The sequence below is a fragment of the Benincasa hispida genome, chromosome 8 (genome assembly GCF_009727055.1).
Source record: "Benincasa hispida cultivar B227 chromosome 8, ASM972705v1, whole genome shotgun sequence".
Taxonomy (NCBI): Eukaryota; Viridiplantae; Streptophyta; class Magnoliopsida; order Cucurbitales; family Cucurbitaceae; genus Benincasa; species Benincasa hispida.
Genome location: NC_052356.1, coordinates 45,380,439 through 45,405,160, shown reverse-complemented (window position 1 = coordinate 45,405,160; position 24,722 = coordinate 45,380,439). Strand labels below are relative to the sequence as shown.

General features: G+C 36.2%; 2 protein-coding genes across 2 annotated transcripts; both read right to left on the bottom strand.

The window, feature by feature from the left end:
• Positions 1 to 8,451: 8,451 nt before the first annotated feature.
• On the bottom strand, positions 8,452 to 9,604 carry LOC120083529 (RING-H2 finger protein ATL48-like). The gene is made up of 2 exons (XM_039039315.1): positions 9,374 to 9,604; positions 8,452 to 8,874 (listed from the first exon to the last, which is right to left on the bottom strand). The coding sequence occupies exons 1-2, from the start codon at positions 9,447 to 9,449 to the stop codon at positions 8,702 to 8,704; spliced, it is 249 nt and encodes an 82-aa protein (XP_038895243.1). The 5' UTR covers positions 9,450 to 9,604; the 3' UTR covers positions 8,452 to 8,701.
• Positions 9,605 to 11,954: 2,350 nt separating this feature from the next.
• LOC120082993 (protease Do-like 9) lies at positions 11,955 to 24,209 on the bottom strand. The gene is made up of 9 exons (XM_039038450.1): positions 23,479 to 24,209; positions 22,721 to 22,920; positions 22,444 to 22,624; positions 22,121 to 22,312; positions 21,149 to 21,381; positions 13,089 to 13,190; positions 12,735 to 12,785; positions 12,541 to 12,645; positions 11,955 to 12,450 (listed from the first exon to the last, which is right to left on the bottom strand). Exons 1-9 carry the CDS (start codon positions 24,083 to 24,085, stop codon positions 12,352 to 12,354), a joined length of 1,770 nt encoding a protein of 589 aa, XP_038894378.1. The 5' UTR covers positions 24,086 to 24,209; the 3' UTR covers positions 11,955 to 12,351.
• Positions 24,210 to 24,722: the final 513 nt, after the last annotated feature.

Below are 24,722 nucleotides of genomic sequence, written 5' to 3'. Positions count from 1 at the left end.
GGTGGAAATGTCTCTCTCGAGCTCTATCTACGGCGAAAGCTACCGGTCGTCACTCGGTCTGGTGTGGAGATGAAGAATTCTCACTGAAAATCTCGTTCAAGCTCTCATTTGTGACCACAAACTTCTGCCTTGAGGCAAAAATTCGGATGTCTTGAAATGAAAATCCAAAATGCTATTTATAGAGTTTAAACGCCGACAGCTGTCATGATTGCCTTATGGCTCACTGATGCTTTTGTCACTGTATGGGCAATGTCACATCGTCTTATCTTGTTGATACTCCCAATGTATACATCAGAGCTTGATTCAGCTAAAGCGTCAATGCGTTCTCCCCATCTTATGATCATCCTTCTATTATGGTTGTCACTCCGTGGCCGCAATTTCCAATTGATCACCGCATTTGCTTGATCACCGCAACTTTCATGAGATGGACGCATTCGGTCACCACAACTTCCATGCGATGGACGCACGCGATCCAACTTTCAGCACATGCATTTGTCTTTACGATCGCCTAGCTTCATGCGTTTGTCTTTGCGATGGCCTGGCTTCAGTGCATGCGTTTGTCTGCGGTTGCTTATTTCAAACGCATGCGTTTGATTCCTGCGATAGCTACAAAAATAGACACTTTGGCATGGAATAACGCATAATATTGAGATCAGTGAGGATCTAGGTGCTAATTGACACAAAACTCAATTTTTCACAAATTCTAATTATTATCACCGCATTTTCTACTTATTAGCCCTCATGATTCTAAATAAAAGGCTTATAATAACTGGCATTTCTGCCAGTTATCACATCCCAATCTCTTGCTCTTATCTCTCTAAAATTACCTCTCTTCCAAAATAGCCAGAGTCCACGCCTCCTAGATTATCATCCAGAGAATACAGTGGATTTTTTGTGGTGGTATTCTTTTGGTTCGTGAGTTTCTTTCTTAAAGAATTGGTCTTCAAAGGTAAAGGTTTCTGAAACCCCTTTTACTTTTCTGTAATTTAGTTTTAGCATGCTATAAATTAATTTTAGATATATAATTTCTGTTTGTTTCTGTAAATTTAAACATTTTGTAAATTTGGAATTTGAGGTCTAGTCCCCTTTTCTACTCAAGGATCTTCAATGGTTCCTTTAGTTTTTACATGAACAATATGGTTCATATTGTTTATAATACTTACATCTCATGTAACAATTACAGAGTGGGTCGTATCTACAATGTTACCAGGATAAGGCACCCAATCTTCATCCATTTACTGCAAACCTTTTAGGTTATTACTTGAACATGAACCACCTGTATGTCAACTACATACTGTTCAAGTGACATCATATAACCTTGGATCTTAGTTTATTATATTGAATTAATGTTGTCTAAATGACAAATAAAATACCTCTAATTTTATTAGATAAATAATTTGTGTTAACAAAAACTACAAACCACAAGATACACTAGATTTAAGACATTAATCCCAACATCCATTTCATCATTTATAGCTTCTTGCCATAAATTGGCATCTACTGAGGACAGGACATCTTTGAGGTTCTTAGGATCTTCTTCTTCTCCCCTCCCATGAGGTATTTCCCCCCATCCTGGCCCCTGCCCCCGCTAATTGAAGGCAGGGATGGGGCTGTCTCTTATACACATCTAGATGTGTATAAGAGACAGGTTTGACCCCCATCCTCAGTCAAACCAGGGATTCTCCACTCCGATCGGGGCAAGGACCCGTGGGGACCCCACCCCGCGGGGATTTTTGCCAACCCTAATTACAAGAACTCTAGCCTTCATTATTTCTTGATTTAAAGAAAAATCTATTCTCAAAGAAGTCAGCGTCATTGGATTTTATGATCACTTGATTTGTTAGGCCATAGAACCTATAGGTTTTACTATTTATTGTGTATCCTATGAAGACACATTCATAGGCTCTACTGGCAAGTTTCCTTATTTTGAGATTTGGTATTCTTACATAGGCTAGACACCCTCAAGTTCTGAAATATGACAAGTTCGGTTTCTTATTATTAAGGACTTTGTAGGGTGAGGTTGTGTTTTTAGACTTTGGTATTCTATTAAGCACACAACACACGGTATGGATAATTTCACCCCACCATAAGAGGCAACTCCCGAATTAAGTAAAATAACAACTACTAGTTCAGATAGAGTTCTATTTTTCCTTTCAATTTTTCCATTCTTTTTAGAAGAATAAGGAGTCATCTTTCATGAATTATTCCATGTGAGTTATAGAAATTATTAAAAACATCTTAATTGTATTTAGTTCCTCTATCACTACGAAATCTCTTAACTTTTCTATTAAACTGGTTTTCTATTTCAATCACAAAAAAATGGAACATATAAAAAGCATCACTTTTATTCTTCAGCAAATATACAAAAGTGAAGTTAGAGTAGTCATCTATAAAGGTGATAATGTATCTTTTACTATTCCTAGTCAAGACACCATTAAATTCACATAAATCTGAATGAATTAAATCTAGAGGCTCAGATTCCCTATATATAGATTTATGCTGAGTTTTAGTTATTAGAACCTGACTACAATATTCGCATTTCTCAAAGTCATTCATGGATAGTTTGCGAATCATTTCCAACCTACTCATGTTGCTAATTATCTGTTTATTAACATGATAAAGCCTAGCATGCAAATATTAAAAGAACACAACATATAAACGGAAGACTTAGTTTTATTCAAATCAAGATTAAGTCTGAACATTCTAGCAGTTGCATAACCTTTTCTCACGAAGACATTGTTTTTAGTAAGGGTATACAAGTCGGCCTCTATGGTCGGAGTAAAGCCCGCATTGTTGGGGAGATAGCCTGAGACCAGATTCTTCCTTATCTCTGGGGTGTGTAGAACTTCCTTCAGAGTGAAGGTCTTCCCAGAGGTAAACTTCAGTTCCACCTCACCGACTGCAACAAATTTTGTTGAGTGATGATCCATCAACAATATATTTTTATCCTTAGTTTTAGAATAAGTTCTAATTAAACTAAGGTCATGACATACATGGTGTGTAGAGCCAGTATCTATCCACCACCTCTTAGAGCCACCGATCATATTTACTTCTGTGATAATGCTACTGACGGTTCTTCTATCAGGTTCGCCTTCTCAGTAGGACGACGCATGTTCCTACAATTTCTAGCCATATGTCCAGGTTTGTTGCAGTTATAGGAAAGAAATTATACCATTTCTCCTAAAGAGATTTATGCTTCTTTTGATTCTTTTGAATGTTGGAGCCCCGATTTTGTCCTTTCCTTTTGGTTTCCTTTTGACTTTGGTTCAGGCTTTATCACTGCAGAGACATACCTTCTCGATACGATGTTTATCTCCTCCCTCTGGCCCTACTTGTAGGCTTCTTCCTCAATCCTTAGGCATGTTATCAGACTCTCCATGGAGAATTCCTTGGTCTTATGCCTTGGGTATTTTTAAAAATCCTTCCACAAGTGGAGCAACTTGTCAATAAGAACAACAATTTGAAATTGTTCATCAAGAGGCATACCTTCACTTATAATCTCATTAGCTATTTTTTGCGGTTCATGGGATTTGGCCTCCATAGATTTGTCGTCCGTCATTTAAAACTTCAGGTAACAACTTATTGCATATTTTTTCGAATCGACCTCCTCGGTATCTTTTTTTTTGCAGGACATCCCAAACTTCTTTTGTTATCTTCATTGTACTGTAATAGTCATAGAGATCATCATTTAGCCCATTTAAAATAAAGTTTCTGCAGAGAAAATCATTTTCTTCCCAAGCAGTTGCTTCTTTGATTTGTTCTTCGGTAGGGTCTTCTTTTGAGACAGTTGGCTTCTCTGTAGTATTGTCATAAGCAACCTTCTTGACGGTAAGGAGGAACAACATCTTCTCTTTCCATCGTTTGAAGTGTGCCCCTTCGAAACGAAAAGGATGGTTGAGATCGGATGACATGAAATTGGTCTGTGTTGACAAGGCCAGCAAGAACTATGGCAAATGAATGGCGTCTTAAAATTATTGACAATGGCCCCCCGGATAGAATACGACAGCAAACAAACAACTCAAACGACGGTGATCGAAAGCAGAACTTGCAAAACGAACAAACGGTGAAAGTAGGCTGGGCCGTGAATCTCGCTTTCTTTAAGACATTTCGCGGCTTGTCTTAATTGGAGTTGCACCAGAACCAATTAGAAATTTCACACCCTTGAAGACTAAATGCTTGAAAAACGTGAAAGGAAAATACAGAGGAGGAAAGCAGGGAGGGTAAAAGAGAAGTGGTTTCGGTGTCTTCCTTTTGAAGCACTAAAGGCTAATTTATAGGCCTTGATAGTGCGTGAAGAATGGGAAGCATGCGAACGAATGTACAACTCGGGACAGACCGAACGTGGTAAACGACCACGTAAAGCGCAGATGACTACGCCTATTACAGGCGACCAAACAAACGAATGAAGAATTAGTTTAAATAAAAATAATAATAAATTAATTAAAAAATATATAAATTATTATTTTTAATAAAAAAATAATTTTACACCTCAATATGAGAGGTCCACCATGTCCACATTTGTCTATCTCCTCATCCTCAAACATTGGTATCCCTTGGGGCCCAAATTCACAAGCAAAGGTGGGGTATGTGAGGTCTGAGGAGACTTTCCAATGATAAAATAACCAGTGGGATTCCTTTATTCTATTTTCCATTTTAAATAAATTTTCATTAACATCACCTACATGTTTCTCCATTGTTCAGATTTCCTGTGACAATTTCATTTTTGTAGTTTGGCCATTGATTTTTCCTTCACCATCGGATGAAGAAGAAAAGGGGGGAACATGGGTTTTTGTTTATGTGATTCTTGGATTCTCAATTTGTTGTTGATTCAGAACCTAATTCTCCGTATAATGTTATTTTCGATTCGTTTGTATTTTCCCCGAAATTTCGCTTCCACTACCCGTGAAATTCCATCTCATTGTTTCATTTTGTTCATGATCTTCCCCCTTTTGATCTGATTTAACCAAAAACGATAAATTATTTTCAATAATTTGTAATTAGTTTATGCAATCATTTCTTGCACCTTCTTGTTAATTCGTCAATGGGATGGGTAAGCTCGAAACCAAATCGGTGCTGTCATTGCCGGCGGCCATATTCACCAATTTCTCAAAGCTATTCTATGCAAGTTCATCATCCACCACATGATGGGGGCTGTGTTAGCGAAACAGGGGAAGAAAAAAGCCGCAGGGTGGGGGCTGGGTTAGTGAAATGAGGGAGAGAATTTTTTTTTTTTTTTTTCTTTAATTACTATTTTAACTATCCTTATTTTATCTAAAATAATAAAATTAATAAAATGATACGTCTATTATTCAAAACTGAGGGATTAAAATGGTTGAATTAAAAACATAGTGTATCTATTCCTTAAAATTCAGGGTACCATGATTTTATAACGCCACGTGGGCCATAAAAGAACAGTCATTTAGCCATGATCCATGAAGGAAAAGGCCCAGACCAAATATCAGAAATACAATTAAAATAAGATTTCTTCAAACCAACGCTTCAACTCCCATATATCAGAAATCTAGCACGTGCATTCGCTTAGAGAAGAAACTTTGTTCATCACATTTATCAGGAGGGAACCATCTTTTTGTACATGTAAAGAGAGGATCGATGTATCATTTAGGCTAATAGCCTCAGGAATTCTCTGTTTCTTAGTAGTTTCAGTAACATAATTCAAAGTCCAGCAACTATGTGCTTCCACATTAGTAATTAGATAATTATGAATTACTTTGTTCCTATCAGTCCAAACAACCTAACAGTAGATCACTATAATCTCCAATTCTATTTGAGAACAGATGACATTTATTTCCATCCATCCATCGATAAAGGTGGAGCTAAAGTTGGTGTAAACAAATGGTTATTCCATACCTCTAGTCAATTAATTATATTTCTTTATTATTGAGTACTTGCAATCATATTCATTGCTAACTTCTTACATTTTTTGTTTGAGTTTTTTTACAACAGTTGCAGGAATGAAGATCAACCTTCCGATAATAAGAAAGGGAGATCACCGAACCCAACTGTAAGCTTATAGATGCTCAACTTGTATACATATTTACTAACACAAATATACAATAAATACTCGATAATGTCAAGCAGATGCAAAGGAAACAAAATAAGAAAAATAAACAAATTTATATAACAAAGAGCCTTATAGTTGAAGATGAGAAAAAGCATATCATGTGACTCATTTGTCAAGCCTCTTCCTGCAATTTGAGAACAGTTTCAAGAGCACAAACTTTCAATCTCAAATGCAATATATAATGAGCCGTTTTGGCGAATAGATGTTCCCGTCGCAACCCTCTACCACCGGGCACGACCCACCGAAGCTTCTGAACTCTCCGGCGAACCTCTCGTGCTTCTCTCCTCTTCCTCTTCAAGCTCGAGGCAGCCACATTATGATGGCAAGAGGAACTGGAATTAGCCATCAAATCTGCTAAAGCCATAGGTAGAAAGTTAAACCCAATACAAAAAGGGTAAATAATGAAAGGGAGTAGAAAAGAGATGACTATGAGAATGGCTTTGAGTTTTGTATATATATAAGAAGAGAAGCTTCAGTTGGGTGGTGGGGTTTTGAGTTTTTTGTGGAGAAATGAAGGTTTCAGTTTCAGGTTGGGGAATCGTAATTCCATGTGGGCAAACAGTCGGAAACATTGTATGGGTCTGGAGGGGGGTTCTGTACACGTGTCAGGCAGATTTTGGATGCAAAATCATGGCCACTAGTTTTTGTTTGCCAGAAATTGACAGACAGCTGCCACTGCGCTCCCTAGAATTCCGACACCTGTCCTTCAGCTCACGTGCGAGTTATTTGGTCTCTGCTGGGACTACTAACATCACCCACATGCTATGGCTTATCCAATTCCTTGAAGAGAAGGGAAGTGGAATTCTGTTCTGTATAAACATTTGGTTAACACATAAAAGAATCTAAAATAACAGATGAGTGAATCAATTAAAAAACATAGCAAAAAAGAGAACTTTCTTTTTTGAAGAAGAAACAACTTTTAACTGACATATGATGAGAAGATTGTTCAAAGATACAAGCTGGAGAATACAAACAAGAACAACAGACTTCAAAATAAAGAAACTAAAGGTCTTTCAATCTGTAATGGTCTAGTTATCATCATGAGAGAAGCAGAAGAGACTTCCAATACTTCAGCAAGAAGATTGCTTCTGAATTTTTCGATAATGGTTAATGAGCTTCATCAAATAACTTCATCTTATACTGGAGACAAATCTCTAAAGACCTTTTAATGTACAACTCTCTACAAAGAATCATTTCGTTATGGCGAGAAGCTAATTCTGCATCAAACTGGTCAATCCAAGCCAAAAGTTGAGCAAAATGAACATCAGACTCCATAATGTAAAGAAAGAAGGCTGATGCACTAGGGAAACTTTTGAAGATAACATTGCAAAATTACTTAAAAGTTACCATTCTTATCAGCATTCATTCACATCCTAGATTTCTTTGTCAGTAGAATCAGCAAATCACATCAATACGGATGTTAAAACATTATGGCATCTAGCAAATTCATAAGGGAAGGATCTAAAACAATTCCAACTTTCTGATTCTAGACAAGAACATAGATTTCATTGATCAAGCATAGTTAAATTATAGTTCAGTCAGTAAAGGACTTCATAATTATACAATGTACATGCACCATATTTCTTTTCTCTGCACAAATACATCTGAAGACTGGATCGAGACAAATTCCATTCAATGCTGAAAGCAATTAGAGAAACATATAGAACCGCTCGAAGGACTGGCAGATGAGAACATGTGGAGAAGAAGATATGCACTTTCCATCCCAGGTGGAACTCCCATAACATTAATGAGGGTTGAGAAAATTAGGAGAGAAGCAGGGGTCCTACCTCATAATGAGACATTCCCAGTTGTTGAGTCCAAAGGAAATGCAGTGACAAATCTCAATTTGAAATTGCATAATAAAGTATAACTCGTGATCTAGACATGAAAATGAAATGTAGAAATTGCATATCTAGAGCCACAACTTCAATGCTGCCAAATAGAAACCATGTGGAATCGAAAAGAGCGGAAAGGAAATAGAACATCCACATGTCTAGCTTCTAACTTGTCTCTCCCTTCCACTTTATCTCTATTTAATGCAGAGTACCAAATAACTGTCATATACTCAACATAAAGAAGAGGAGAAGACAATTAGAATAAGTGAGCTCTTCCATCAGATCTCATCCCTTATGTGTAGACAACAGGAGCATATATAAAAAACTTCTTTTGAAGAATGAGCCAAACCGGGTCATTTCTCGAAAGAAGTTTTTATGGGAAGAGCATACAAAAAGATGAAGACATTAGGTATATATATATAATATGATGCTCATCAAAATAAGATGAACATATTGAGAATATGGCCAATGATTCTCACTTATAATATCAATGTTCCATTGTAACACACACATTAAAAGAAAGAAAAAAAAAAGTTCCAACATAACACCAAGATTAATATCTTTGAAGGCAACACAACTGTGCCTAAGAATGAATACATATGACACTTGCTTTCCCTGAAGAATTATTTTGAGTATATATAAATATTGTTACCGAATCACTGAATAACATGTCGTTATACCTAAAGAAAGATAGCAAGACAACAATCTTTCATTGTTTACTGAAATGTCTCATTGTAAAACAAAATGGTGAAAAGAAAATCGTAAAGAGCAGTACATGGACGTTTTAACTCGACCGCCAAGGATTCTCTCCATAGTAGAAAGCTGTGCCAACCATCAGTGCTACTGTAGCACCTTGGACAACCACACGAGCTCTCATTAGCATCTGCCCCAATTGAGAGTTACCTTGTCTAAAGCTTATTAATCCAGCAGTGAGAACCCCAGCAGTGACAAGTGCACCTGAATATTAAATTCTATCAAACAGAGAAACCAGTAGAGGAAAACACAGAGCACCATTACCACACAGAAAAAAGAACACAGCTTTATATCCTAGAACTAACAACCATTGACTCTCATAAGCTAAAATGAAACCTTTTGTGTAGTAGTATTTACAACGGAAAATCTCCCACTTCCTACAATCTGCTTAAAATCTCCATGCTCGTTAGACCATAATTGGAAAAACAAAAGAACCACTCTAGAATTTGTTTCGTTTAATTGATTTTAACTCAGGTAACAACATAACAGCCTAAAGGGTACACATAGAAACCAATAGATAATCTGATGCCGGACATCTTCGAATAGAGTGGGAGCTCTATAATTGCATAAAGGGGGAAGGAAAAACGATAAAGAAAGTTGGGAAATATCCACACTTCAGCACGTCCAACACAACCCTTCAACAGAATTCAATGAAATTGAATAGTAATAGTAATAGCAAGGAGGAAGAAATTGGGGAAATTACCGACGGGGACGAGAGGGTTCCTAGCACGCTTCTTCTCAACGAAGAACTCGTCCAAATTGGGTTCCTCCGAGCTCATTGTTGGTTGATTGATGAAGGAAGAGATGAATCTAAATCAAAAGAAGAGTAAAACGCAGATGATTAAGCAACCGACAAACAATAAATTGGTTTGGAGGAAGGAGCTTTGCCTTCAAATTCGACTTCCAACCGGGTGTGGATGTAAATGAGGCACGAATCAGCGGGTCGAGGGCCCATACACCAATTTTAATCATGGGAAAATTCAAGGTTAGATTGTCAAAAAAATACACCTAAATTATTGGGTTGATTTCGATTAATTCCCGAACTTTTAATAAGTTTATTTTAATCCTTGGAATTTAAAGTTTTATTGTATTTGTTCATGGGAAGAGATCTAAACACATATACAGAAAACAAAAATAATAAGATATAATGTAATCATGAACTATACATATTGTCTTCCTTCCTTAAGGCCTTCAATTTTTTGGTATTTTGATTTCCATCTTTTCACTAACCTATCAACAAAATTTACTTTTGTGGATATTTTGATATCTCCACTTGAAAAAACATAAATAAATCAATTGGCATATGCGTGTTTTAGTGACTACTATAAGGTCAAACTTGTCATAATTGAAACCAACCCTAAAATTCAATAATTCTTTTATAAATAATTTAATCAAATTTCAAAGATAAAGATAGCTTAAACAAAATTTAAAATTAATAGTGAATTCAACTCAACTATAATTTACATGTATGCTTCGTTTTTTAAGATCAAAAGTTTGATTCTTCATCTTCGCAATAATTATTCTAGAAAATAATTGGATAAAGCATACCGTAAAGAAAAAAGTTCTATGATTATGATTTTTCTAAAAAAAAAAAAAAAGAAAAATCAATTAATTAATAAATTGAACAAAACAAAACAAAATCTTGGGTTTGTTGATGAAACCATAACTAATTCTCTTTCTATAATCATGATTTTCCAACCCAAAGGAAAAAGTCATTCCCTTTGACCTTTATAGCCTGTCATCTTATAGTAACAAAGTGTCAATTACAAAAAATGCAAAGTAGTACAAAACTCTCGATCATATGTTAGATGTTACTAATCTCTCCTAAATATTTCTGTGTATTATCACATTTGTAACTTTATACCTTTAGAAAAAATGATTTTTTTTAAGACTAATGTTTTTTATGGTTGATGTTAAAAATATATATAACAATTTTTTATTTCTAATTTAGAAACTTATTTAAATTAAATATCGAGCGGTCAAAAGTTCAATCTCCATCCCACATTTTTTAAAAAAAAAAAAAAAAATGTAATATTGGAAGAACCTTTTTAACTCTTAAAAAGATGTTATAAATATTGTGTTTAGAAAGTTAAAATTGAAATATGTTTTGGCATTAAAAGAAAACGGCTTTTATACTCAACTTGGAATGACTTTAGTAATGCTTCAACACACTTAAAAAAGTCATTTTAACCCATTATAAAAAAAAGCATGTTCAAGTTTTCATCATCGACCACAAGATTCTAATAATTTTTCTAAATATTTATATAATACACCCAAATTTTATATATTTTTAAATTTTATCCAAATTTGATTATCTTTATTAAATATTATATTCAATTCTACGTAAATTTTAGCCAATTTCTGTTTCCACAATTACCAAGATTTTTTAATTTTCAAATAGATTTACCAATTAGATTTTTCCAAATTGATGATTTCAATCTTATTTGGGGAAGATTAAAACTTGCCAAAAATATTAGGTAAAATGTGAAAAACATACAAAATCTCGATATTAATCCAACTTTGTTTGAAAATTAGAAATTTGATTAAAGATTTAAAAAATTATTTAAGATGTTGATATAATATTTGGTAAAATTAACTGAATTTAGAAAAATATATATATATTATAATATATATATATATATATATATATAATTTGGGTATATTATATAATATTTAGAAAAATTATTAAAATCTCAATCTCTAATCTACCGAGATGTACCAAGAAAAGTCCAAAAGGACCAAAACAATCGATAAGTTAGAAAAAATTATTTTTTTAACTCAATCTCGATGGTCTATTTCGATCTATAGATAGACCGAGAAAAACCATTTGAACAAGTTTTCAAAAATGGTATTAATTTTATAAGATGAAAAGTTAAAAGATGTTATTCCTTAGTATTGTTTTTAAATATAGAAAAATAAACTAAAATATTTACGAAATATAGCAAAATTTTAGAACTATAAATGATAGATATAGACACTGATTGGTTGCAAAATTTTAGAACTATTAATAATAGATGTTGATAAACTTATCATTAATAATTCTAAAATTTTGCTATATTCTATAAATATTTTCAAACAGTTTTACCATTTGAAATAATTTCCCCTATTTCTTAACATAGCATGCGTATGCAGTCCCAGCAGAGGTGGAAAAACCAAATGTAATCGAACTGCCTGAACCTGGTTCTAGTTCACATAACCATAAATCTCCAGCTTTACATTCTATAGCTTCATTATGCAAGCACAACCACATAAGGGCTTCGATCCCAACCCGAAATGGTTGACAGTTACTCGAGAAACCACACCATAACTTGGCTAGTTATCATCGCATTATCAGTGGCAAAAAGTGTCAATAAGTAGAGTGCAATCGGATTGAGAAAGCCATCAAATCCACCTAACCAACTACTAATGTCATTTAATCAAAACTTCCAAGAGCAGAGAAGTCGATACAATGCAGTCTTAACTCTTGATTCATTCTATCCTTCATTCTATGCCTTTCGAAAATCTACCTCCTATCATTTGTATTAAACCCAACCTCGTGAAGAAGGGAAACATACACATACTTCAAATGGAACCCTTCAGACCCTTGACATAATCAGCAGGGTGGAATATGGAATACGATAAACTATCACGGAGTACGAAAAACTATGTAATCAAGTATACCTAAATTTTTTCAATCCGAAGTTAGGCCTTGAGATCGTTAGACATCGCTGAGGGTATGCAGTGTGTGGCCAGAATATCTGAAGTGGCTGCTTTGGCCGTACTTGTACGCAGGACAACTATCTGGAAGATTGCAGCAAACCGAAAATGAGACTCGAGATATCCTTAGAAAAAATGGAGATAATCCTTAAGAAAGAAAGGGAGGGATAGAACCTGTTGATATTCTAAATCAAATTTCAAAAATTCATCGTCACAACTTTCAACCATGTTAGCCAAGCTCTTGAGGTTCTTCACAGGTTTACCATTGAAAGCAAGAACCTATGATGCACAAAGATGATGGAACACAGTTATTAATTGCAGTTCAAATGATGTCCTTCCAGTGGCTGTTACCAAGATATAATCCAAACCTGGGTGTTAACTATGTCTTCATATCCAATGTTGATATCAGCCACGAGTACCTGCAAGAAATTTACAAGATAGAAGAGAAAAGATTGAGGTTATGAATTCGAAAAAGATGCACAACGATATGTATGTCAGGTTTAAAATCTCTCAAGAATATACATTTAATCATTGCAAATCAATTTAATATTTGATTTCACACTTTTAAATTTTGAATAATCAAAAGCACATTTTGAAGGGGATTTGAACAGGACAAAAGTAATTTTAACAATTTCAAAGTTCTTCCCAAACATACTAGCAGTCTCCTACAATATATATATATATATAGTGCACTGAACTGAAGAGAACAGAGTAAAAGAGACCTGAGAAACCACCACTAGCTGCTCATCTGGTGATTGTGGCATTGAATGCAATAGTTTGTCCAAGAGTTTGACTGGAGCTTCATATTCATAATCCTTTCCATGCTACAATTCCAAGCATTTTCAGAAAGCTCAGAATCATGATGTATGCAAACTTAACATCAAACAGTAAGAACTTCAAAATTCAAATCACAATCTTTTTTAAGGATAAGAGATACTGAAATATATATACATATATATATATATTGAACATTTATGAATGAGAGTGATGTTAGTGATCTCTATTCAAATTTGTTCCTCTAGTATGCTGTCACCATTCAGTATTCACTGATTTAGAATTCTTTTCTTAAGCACTCCGGATGCTTCCATAACTGTGTAAAAAATTAAATACTATTTTAGCCTTGAACTTTGAATCTTGTTTTATTTTAGTCTTGTTTTATTTTGGTCCCTAAACTTTAAAAAACGTTCATTTTAGTCCCTAAACTTTTAAAAAGTATTTATTTTATTCCCTAATATTGGAAATAAGGGACTTGTTGATTGTTTATAGTTCCAAGGTATTATAATTATTTACTTTACCCTATTTTTCTTTCCTTTTTTATTTAGGCTTGTTGGAGGTATAAATAAGAATCATGTTGTATCTCTCACATTATGTAAAAATTAATAAAATGGAAACTCTCTGTCATGGTTTTTTCTCCCAGTTCTAGGAAATCCTCTTGTATCCTCTTTCTCTATTTTCTCTTTTAACATGGTATTAGAGTGTGGTGACGAAACCCTAGCCGCCATCGAAGGAAACCAACACGTGCAAGATTACCTTAGTGATGCACCAACACTGCTTCCGTCACAGCTGCTGATGAAGCCTCCGACAGTCGCCGCCATTGTTGTTCAGACCATCATTGACCGGTATCTTCGATCGTTGCAAATACATCCTCAATAGCAGTCGATCGGGAACCCTAGCGTCGCCAGCTTTACTCCCAGTGCCGCCGAAATCTGAAGTCGATGCTACTGGATCTTCCACGCATCACCGAGGCAAGTCTATAATCTGGAGTGATGTGCCGCTAGCTGCCTATAACAGCTTGCTGCCGCTTAGGCTCCTCCATCTGCCACCGTCAAGCTATGAACATCACGAGTCCATGGGTCTTTCTCCAACAATGGTTCAACAACAATTAACTGATCTTCTGGCGAGTTTTCAACAACAAATCGCCGTTCTTGGGGCAGCCCTAGGTGCTTCCGCAACCACAAACTTAAATTGAATTCAGACATTCTTTTCGGTTTACCGATGTATCCAGAGAATCCGATAACCTCTTTCCTTGATTTAACTACTGCAAATTATTTGTCTGGTTCTATGGGAAATTCCACAGATTTAATCGCAGGAGATAAGTTAAACGACCAGAATTATTTCTCCTAGTCCTCAGTCTATTAAAGTGGCCCTTGAAAGGCGTCACAAGTTCGATTATTTGACTGGCGAGATACCCAGACCTAGACCAGGGGAGCGAGCCGGATTTGGAAATGAAAATGAAAGAGGATCTCTTTATGTGGTCTCACTTTACTTTACCACCATCTGAAATGCGCGAAACTACATGATTGAGTTGCGAAAACTTCAAAAATCCCACATCTGAACTGGTTAAAGATCCTCAAGAACGCATTTGGAAAGGAGAAAGACTCTTTGCTACGATCACTACTGATTAATAATAAGAAGCCTCAGATAAGGAAACCATTATTGTATGTTGCCACCGCCTGAGATATCTGGGATGTTGTTCAGAAATTATATTAAAAAAAGGCAGAATGCATCTCGCCTTTACACTCTACGCAAACAAGTTCACGAGTGCAAACAAGGGACGATGGATGTCACTTCGTACTTTAATAAATTGTCCCTAACCTAGCAGAAGATGGACTTGTGTCGCGAAATATTTGGGATTGTTCGTATGGAGGTGACTAGTATTCCAAAATTGCGATAGTAGATAGGGTATATGATTTCCTAGCTGGTTTGAACTCCAAATTCGATGCAGTGTGAGGCCGTATACTAGGATAGAGACCTATACCCTCTCTTATGAAAGTGTGCTATGAGGTTCGCCTTGAGAAAGACAGATCCAGTGCCATGAACATTACTACTGTACCACCTACTGATTCTGCTGCTTTTAGTGCAAAATTATTTGGTAATGATGGTGACAAGCAAAATGGGAAACCGACCCCAGTGTGTGAACATTGCAAAAAACCCTAGCATACAAAGGAACAGTGCTAGAAATTACATGATAGACCACCGAATGGTAGAAGACGCCCTCCGAATGACAAGTCCAATCCCGACTGTTTGTAAGTGAATCTATTAGTGCTTCCCAGTCACAACCTCGGGTGAATTGTCAAAGTGACTCTGTTGTCCCTTCTCTTGGGGCAATTGCTCAATCAGGTACATCACAACCCTTAAGTCTCCTAAGTATCAATGACAATAAACCATGGATACTTGACTCAAGGGCTACAAATCATTTAACTGGGTCATCTGATAACTTCCTATCGTACCTTCCGTGTGTTGGTAATGAAACGATCAGAATTGCAAATGGGTCTTTTGCTCCTATTGGGAGCAAGGGTCATATTTCTCCCTTCCATGGTTTAACTTTACAGAATGTGTTGCATGTACCTAAAAAATCTTACAATTTGCTATATATTAGTAAGATAACCCGAGATCTAAATTGTCAAGTTGCCTTCTCACCAAATAATGTTTTCTTTCAGGACTTGAGCTCGGGGAAGACGATTAGCATTGCCCGGCACAATAGGGGACTCTACTTTCTTGATGATGATGTTTCTTCTAGGAACAACTATAGGACTAGTTTGTTATCTTCGTATTTTTCAACTTCACAAAAAGATTGTATGTTGTGCCATTTTCCCCTTGGTCATCTAGATTTTCAATATATGAAATTTTTATTTCCTCATTCCATAAAGTTGATGTCTCTTCTCTTTCTTGTGATGTGTGCATTCGTGCAAAACAACATAGAGTCACCTTTCCCTCTCAACCTTACAAACCTCCTCAGCCTTTAATCTTCTTCATAGTGATGTTTGGAGTCCCTCTAATGTTACCACCTCTTCAGGAAAACATTGGTTTGTGACATGTATCGATGATCATACCCCTCTTACGTGGGTCTTTCTTCTCACTGACAAATCAGAGGTTTTGTCAATATTTCAACAATTTTATACCAATATTGAGACTCGGTTCAATCCTAAAATTGCTATTCTTCAAAGTGATAATGGTCGTGAATTTCTGTCTTCCAAAGGCATTGTTCATCAAAGTTCGTGTGACTATACACTTCACCAGAATGGAGTGGCTGAAAGGAAAAATCGTCACCTCCTCGAGGTTGCTCGGTCTCTCATGCTATCTACCTCTCTTCCATCTTATTTGTGGGGAGATGCAGTTCTTATTGCAGCTCATCTTATTAACCGAATGCCTTTTTGTGTTCTCCAACTCCAAAACCCTCTTGAATGCCTCAAGGAGTCGTATCCGACCACACAACTCATTCCTAATGTTCCTCTCCGGGTTTTTGGGTGTTCTGTCTTTGTTCATAGTCATGTCCTAACCAAACTAAGTTTACTCCTCATGCTCAGAAATGTGTCTTCCTTGGATATCCTTTTCACCAACGAGGTTATAAATGCTTCCATCCTTCTTCCCGAAGATACTTTATCTCCATGAATGTCACATTCCTTGAGGATAAACCCTTCTTCCCTATTAGTCATCTTCAGGGGGAGAGTACTAGTGGAGAGACTAACTGGTCAACATCCTCAGTCCCTATTGATCTACCTGAGCCCATCTTGAGTTCCAATGACACTGTTCTACTTACTAAACAGGTCTAACATACTACAGAAATAATCTTAGAAAGGAAATTGTGTCCCCTACTGTTTCACCGACTCCAGTCCATGAATCTGAACCGACACAAGCTCAAGGTACTACTAAGTCTGTCCCTGATAATAACGATTTGTGTGTTAAGGATGATATTGTGGATGTAACTGAGAATGACAGGACCGATGTGCTATTTCCAGAATATACCAGGGTGGCATACAGTGATGAGAATGAAATTCTACCTCAACCTGAAACGTGTGATCAAAATCTTACTACAGGTGGGAAAGCAGATGAGAAGTCAGACAAACCTGGGGATTATGATGCTCATCTTGATATGCCAATTGCCTTGACAAAGGGCACCAGGTCTTGCACTAAATATCCCATGTATAGTTTTCTATCTTACAATAATCTGCCTTATAAGTTCATGGCTTTTGTTATCAATTTTGACACAGCAACAATACCAAAAAATATACATGTGGCTATGGAGATTCTAGAGTGGAAGACTATCGTTATAGAAGAAATGAAAGCTCTTGAAAAGAATAATATGTGGGACCTTGTTACTCTCCCAAAAGGACATAAAACAGTCAGGCGCAAGTGGGTGTTCACTCTGAAGTATAAATCTGATGGTACTTTAGATAGGTACAAGGTCAAACTTGTAGTGAAAGGATTTACTCAAACTTATGGGGTAGACTATTCAGAAACTCTATCTTGTAGCGAAGTTAAACACGATTCGGGTTTTTCTCTCTGTTGCAGGAAATAAAGATTGGTCTCTCCACAACTTAATGTGATAAATGCCCTTTTAAATGGTGATTTAGAAGAAGAGGTGTATATGAGCCCTACTCTAGGTTTTGAAGCTCAGTTTGATCATCAGGTGTGTAAACTCAGGAAGTCCTTGTATGGTCTGAAACAGTTCCCGAGAGCATGGTTTGAAAGGTATACTACCTTTGTTAAGTCCCAAGGATTCATTCAGGGACACTCTGACCATACATTGCTCACAAAAAGGTCAGTGTCTGAAAAAATTGATGTCCTAATCATGTATGTGGATGATATTTTCTTGATAAAGAAGATGGCATACGAGTTTGAAATCAAAGACCTCGAGAATCTAAAGTATTTCTTTGGAATGGAAGTGACCAGATCAAGGGAAGGAATCTCTATCTCACAATGGAAGTACACTCTTAACTTGGTAAAGGAAACAGGTATGACTGGATGTAGAACTGCTGACACTCCTATAGAATTCAATGCTAAACTGGGAGATTATGTTAACAAAGTTCCTATTCATAAAGAGAGGTATCAACATCTAGTGGGAAAGTTAATTTACTTATCACATATCAGACCAGACATTTCCTATGTTGTCAGTGTTGTCAATCAGTTTATGCAAGCACCTAAAGAACATATGGAAGTTGTGTATCGAATTCTGAGATATTTGAAAAACACTCCGGGTAAAGGTCTAATGTTCAGAAAAACTGACAGGAAATGCATTGAGGTACCGACTCTGACTGGGCAGGATCAGTGATTGACCGGAAGTCTACCTCAAGGTACTGTACATTTGTGTAGTGTAACCTGGTTAATTGGATAAGTAAGAAGCAAAGTGTAGTTGCTAGAAGTAGTGCAGAGGCTAAATACAAAGCTATGAGTTTAGGAATTTGTGAAAAGATCTGGGTGAAGAAAGTACTGTCTAATCTTCATCGAGATGGTGTCTTACCTATGAAACTCTATTGTGATAATCAAGTTGTTATAAGCATCGCCAATAATCCAATACAACATGATCGAACTAAACATGTGGAGATTGACAAGACACTTTATAAAAGAGAAACTGGACAATAGCAGTATATATATTCTGTATATTTCATCAAATCAACAAGTTGCGGATGTTCTCACTAAAGGGCTACTCAGGAAAAATTTTGACTCTTTCTTTAGCAAGTTGGGTCTAATTGATATCTATGCTCCAACTTGAGGGGGAGTGCTGGAAATAAGGGACTTGTTGATTGTTTATAGTCCCGAGGGTATTATAGTTATTTACTTTACACTATTTTCTTTCTTTTTTTGTATTTAGGCTTGTTGAAACCTATAAATAAGAATCCTCTTGTATCCCTCACATTATGTAAAAATTAATAAAACGGAGATTCTCTATCGTTGTTTTTTCTCCCTGTTCTAGGGTTTTCCACGTAAACCATGTGTCTCCTCTTTCTCTATTTTCTCTTTTTAACACCTACTATTAAAATTATGTTAGCTTTTCAACAGAAATGTGAAGGGGCTTGTATTTTTGGATGACTACGCTCTAGATGTATTGAGCAAGATAAAGGCAAAGTAAAATGCCAACACAATCAACACGCTAAAATACTGAACGATCAAAATTGTGAACTAAAAATGTCTTTTAAATTCTCCTGCTTTGCCACCTTCAAAATTGAAACTTTAGATTTTTTAGCTTAGGTAACTTATTTGGTAGCCTAATCATTCAAAAATACAAGTCACCTTGCCGTTTTGTTAACGAGTTGACAAAATCTTAATCTATCGGGGACCAAAATAAGCATTTTTTAAAAAAGTTTAGGGACTAAAACAAACATTTTTAAAAGTTTAGGGACCAAAATAAAACAGTATTCGAAGTTTAGGAACTAAAACAAACATTTTAAAAATCCAGGGACCAAAATAGAACATTATTCAAAGTTCAAGGACCAAAAGAAGATTTAGACTTAAAAAAAGAAAAAAAAAAAAAAGCAAAAGCAAAAGCAAAAACAAAACAGGACAAAAGGTTCATTCTTATACTCGGAACAGGACTTTTCCTTCAACAGAACTCATCACCTTATGCTATAAAGAATGATAATGTCTATTATAAGCCTTTCACGGAGGAGGGCAATATTTCTTTCTCCTATACCTCCAATGCTCAGCCTCCATTTTCCTTCAACATGATGGTAAACCAACTAACTCAATGAAAGCCATGGTTGCTGCTTAACCTCACCCTTGGGGGATATTCCTTCAAGAAGGAAAAGAAGGCTGTGGGAGAATCTTATAATAGCTTTCTTCTGGAATATTAGGCAAGAAATCAATAGGGTATCTTCCAAGATAAGAGTCTCTCCTTTCATAGTTTTTTCAAGGCTATAATTGATCTGGTGGTTAATTGCCGTAAATGTTCCCCTCTTTTCCACCTCTATAGCTACTCCTATTCTCTCCTCTCCAATTGGAGAGGCCTTTTGCAATCTCTCCCCTGGGGAGAAAACTTCTTCCAAAATTCTGCCTATCTCCAAACCCTCCTAACAATTCACCCTACGTATAACATACTAACCAACTCCTGTTGATGACAAATAGGTCCTCGAAATATGCTAATAATGTCTCTAATATTTCCCTATTAATATTCCTAACACAAATAATAAACAGTAGGGAAACTTCCCACCTGAAAGCCTTCCCTACTGCAATGAAAATGAACATTAGTTTAGTTGACAACCAACTTTAGCTAAATTCATGATGCAAGCCACATCAAGGAAATTTCAATCCACCATGTCATACACTTTCTCAAATTCTATTTTGAAAACAAATCTCCTCTTGTTGTTTCTTCTCCATTCTTCTACAGTTTCATTAATAATCAAAATGAGATCTATGATTGCACAACCTTCTTGTAAAAATGATTTCACAACCTTCAACATAAGCTGCTTGAGAAATAGAATGGTACATTCATTCCAAAACTGAATGGAATGAGATCCACAAATGAATGGTACATTCTTTCCATAAATGAAATGTTCTTTGAATCACTGGGGTCTGGGAATGAAGAACCTTCAAAGCCCTTTGTTCAAGATGTTCTATTTCAAGTTTAGGGTTTAGAAGACAAAGCTAATAGGCTTAAAAATCCGACAAATTAAGACAGCTATAGTGTCCTTGAGGATGATGCTGCTACAAGTTTTAATATTCCATTTACAGTGCACTCACAATAGAATAATGAAATAGTACCAAAAGGCAGGTAAAAACTGAGCTAGATACCCAACAGCTATAGCAGTTCCACAGACAATAAGAGAATCATGCCCAACTGAACCATGCTAAAATCACTCAACTTCAAAATTCTAAATTTTGTTCAACAAACTTTTAAACACATCAAAATTGTTTTTCATATCCTTTTAAAATCCATCATTTAAAATATGTGTGTGTGTGTGTGTGTATAAACAAACAAACAAACAAACATAGAAGACAAAATCAGAGTAACTAAAGCTTTTTCATAGAATTTGGGGTGAGGTAAAAACTATTTTGGGTAACAAACCTCAGACCGGAGATAAGGAACGGATACAGTGGAGAAAACAAATCCTGCAACAATGTAATAAGAAGGGGGCTTGCCCTCATTGTGTGCAGGAATGAGCCTTCTGTAAGTAGCAAGCTGGTAGTTAAAACTGAGTGTCTCAGAGTTGCGCAGAACTTTTATTGTTGCACTATTACCAGTATATTTCTGAGAGACAAGGTAACTAAATCCTATACGCTCACCATGCCGGAAAGGAACTGCAAAAAATAGTGACAGAAAGCGCTATCAAATAGAAAAGAAGAGGAATTAACAGAATTCATTTTCCAAAATAAGTTTATAACTTGTATAGACATAGAAGAAACAATCCAAGGATTGGATTCTGCCAAGCACTTGCATTAGAACCACAAACCAGTGTTTTCTGCTAAAGGCACCTAAACATATTGAGGGATCAATAGCCTCTAGATATTAAGTCAACACATGATGCAAGGGGGGAAAACCCAGCTTCAGAGAAGAGGGATGAAAAGAATAGAAAACATGTGAAAATTATTGTATAATAAAGCATGACATGAAGAAAATTAGAAGTGAGATAAGAAATCTCCAAAGAATGGGCATCCAACATTTTTACTTTTTAGTATTTAGACGAAGGAAAGGAGAGGAAAAAAAAAGATGTGGCAGACTTGCTCTTCTACATATTGCTGCAAATAATGGTACTCGGAAATTATGCTTTAACCTCATTCAGCCTTCTATCAAAGGAGAGCTTTTCACTCAAATAATTGGCGGTTTAGGTTAGTCTATCTATCTTTCTTTCTACTTTTGGTAGGTAGTGAACACTATGTATCTTGGTATATTTTGCTAATCTCCGTGTTAATGGAAGTAATCAAAATATCCAATTACTATTAAGTATTATTCAAGAAGAGGCTAAATGAGTCAATAGATGGTTGTCAATCCAAGGATGATGTTTTTACATGATGCAAAAATGATAAAACATATATTTACCCGTTCCATCATTTGCAATATCAACCCCATCAAAGCTGAGAATAATATCTCCTGGCTTCAAAACTTTGGATTCTGGGCCGGTGGGATCAATACGCCTAATACGGACACCCTTCTGATCTTGTTTCATACCCATAGCCTCACGAAGATCAGGATTTTCCATTTTCTGCCACTCGAGACCAAGAATTGGAAAACCTGGCATCCAATAAATGTTATTGCTTTAAGTAAAGAACAAGGTAAATCATAACAACGACCAATGCCAAACAATGACCATAACATAAAAGGACCAAAGTCTGATCTTCATCCCACTCTAAGTGCCCAAATACCTGTATATGCTCCATTCTTCTCGTAATCCCGTATAAAATGCAAGATAACTGGTGTTGGTATGACATAACCTATATTCTCTGCATCTTCATGCTTGAGTGACTGAAATGCAATGCCTACACAGTTGCCTTTATCGTTAAAGGCAGGCCCACCAGAATTACCAGAGTTTATAGCAGCATCTATCTACAGTAGAAAGTAGTTGAAGTAAAGCATCAGCCATTATTCCTATTCCTGAAAAACTAAATATAGCAATGTGGACTAGGCTCAAAAGCTCAAAACCTGTAGACCGAGAAGCTCAGTAGACCCATGCACATAAGAAAGGATTTCTATCCGCGATACAACCCCACTTGTGACAGAAATTGTATCACCTCCAATTGGGTAACCAACAACAGTTACTGCATCTTGCAGCGCAGGTAATTCCCCAAATTCTACAGGTGAAACTCCCACCCAAAACTCATCATCCTCGACCGTAAGCATTGCTGCAACATCATAGATCACAATACTTGATGCTTTGAGTTCACGACAAAATAAATGAATGGAACCATAAATTCATGCAAAATACAAGACAATGAGAAAAATGGTAGGTGAGCCCATAATTACATGGATCGTGATCCATTTCCATCATTCATCTTTAATTATGGAGTGATTTATCAATCCTTGTCTTTCTATTACATATTAAGCTTTCATATTTATCCATTATTAAGTTTCGTAACAGTAACCAAACATAAATGCACAGAGAGAATCGCATCTAAAGTAACCCATTTGCTAATCGACATGCATTACACCATTTCCTTGAGTATAAATAATGAATTTCCGGGCAGTTAAGCCCACAAAGAAACTACTAGTTTTCTCAACTCTAGCAACAATACAATCTTGATCAACCGGAATGCATGATATCGTCCGCACAATTTCAGATTGAGATAAAACATAGAAAATAGGTCGAACACAATCTAGTGTGAAAATTTCCCCTTGAATTAAACTAAAACCCAAAGACAACGAAGAAGAAGACAGAGGTCAAGGGCAATGGATCCCATTACCGATATCGCATTCAGTTCCGATCGCAAGTACGGTTGCCAAGTACTTCGTATCTGAACCACGCTTCTTAAGCTTAACCTGGGTATAATGCTCGACGGAATGAGCATTAGTGAGCACCCTCCTTCCACTAATCACAAAGCCACTACTACTTGAACTATATTGCCTCTTTCTCTGCCAAGGAAGCGAAAAATTCGGCTCCGTGTGCACACAAAACACCTTAACCACAGCGTCCATCGCCGGCACGACTCTCGCGATGCCGGGCCATTCCGGCTGCACCCTTTCCGAAACGATAGAAGTCGGTAAGGCATCGCCGGAAGCTGTAAAATCGCCATTTTCGACGCCGCGAGGGCCACGTCTAGAGGGAGACAATTGCGGGAACTTGTCGGGATTTTCCACATGCTTCGAAAGCTTCTTGGGTCTCCCACGGCGGTTCTGGTGGTGTTTAGAAGTGGATGCTGGGTCCATAAGCTCGACGTTGCTGACTGAAAAAACGTCATCCATGGCGACGGCAACACTGGTGGAAGTAGCGGTGGTCGGTGGAGGAAAATCTAGGGCCTCCGCCTTGGAATCTTTGGGTTTTCGGCCTCTTTTACGTTTGATTTCTCCCATTTCGGAGAAATTGAGGGTTTATCGAACGGGAGAAATGGGTTTTCAATTTTATCGCCGTGTCCGCTGAACCCTGGAATTGAGAGAACAGGCCTAAAGTGAATCGGAGAGGAGTGCAAATGGAGTTTTTAACTCCTTTTATACCTTCTTTTCCATTTATAAATTCCATATCTGAACTTTCCAACTCTTTTTTTATTGGGAAAAAAAAATACTCTTTTATTTCTATTTACAAAACTATATTCTTTTTATTTGATTTTTTTCCCTTGTGAAATCAATTTTAAGTCTCTTTTGAACACTAGAGAAGACTTTTTTTTTAGAAAAAAAAATAATAATAATAAAAACTACTTTATGTTTTTTCACTTTGAACTTGTTGTCTGTTGTTTTGAAAATTTCAATTATAAGATTGTCGTTTTACCTCATATTTGTCAAACAACCTTAGAAAAATTGTCTTTTTCCATGTATATACACATGTTATCCCATGTTTAAAAGTATATTTTATGCCGTCACAGTAAATGAATAACTCGAGTATTGCTATGATGACAGCTTAAAAAAAGGTGTACTAAATTTATGCTTATTTTTTAAGCGTGTGGGTATAGTTTAATAGTAATTGGTACGGTGTTTCATTTGTTGTACCTAAAAA

Bases quoted from the DNA above. Each gene is read 5' to 3' on its own strand.
- LOC120083529 (XM_039039315.1), bottom strand. From the start codon at position 9,449: ATGAGCTCGGAGGAACCCAATTTGGACGAGTTCTTCGTTGAGAAGAAG. The intron at 8,875-9,373 runs GTAATTTCCCCA...TTTAATATTCAG, and splicing joins GAACCCTCTCGTCCCCGTCG to GTGCACTTGTCACTGCTGGG.
- LOC120082993 (XM_039038450.1), bottom strand. From the start codon at position 24,085: ATGGGAGAAATCAAACGTAAAAGAGGCCGAAAACCCAAAGATTCCAAG. The intron at 12,646-12,734 runs GTTTGGATTATA...TGTGCATCATAG, and splicing joins AAGACATAGTTAACACCCAG to GTTCTTGCTTTCAATGGTAA. The intron at 12,451-12,540 runs GTTCTATCCCTC...GCAATCTTCCAG, and splicing joins TTGATTTAGAATATCAACAG to ATAGTTGTCCTGCGTACAAG.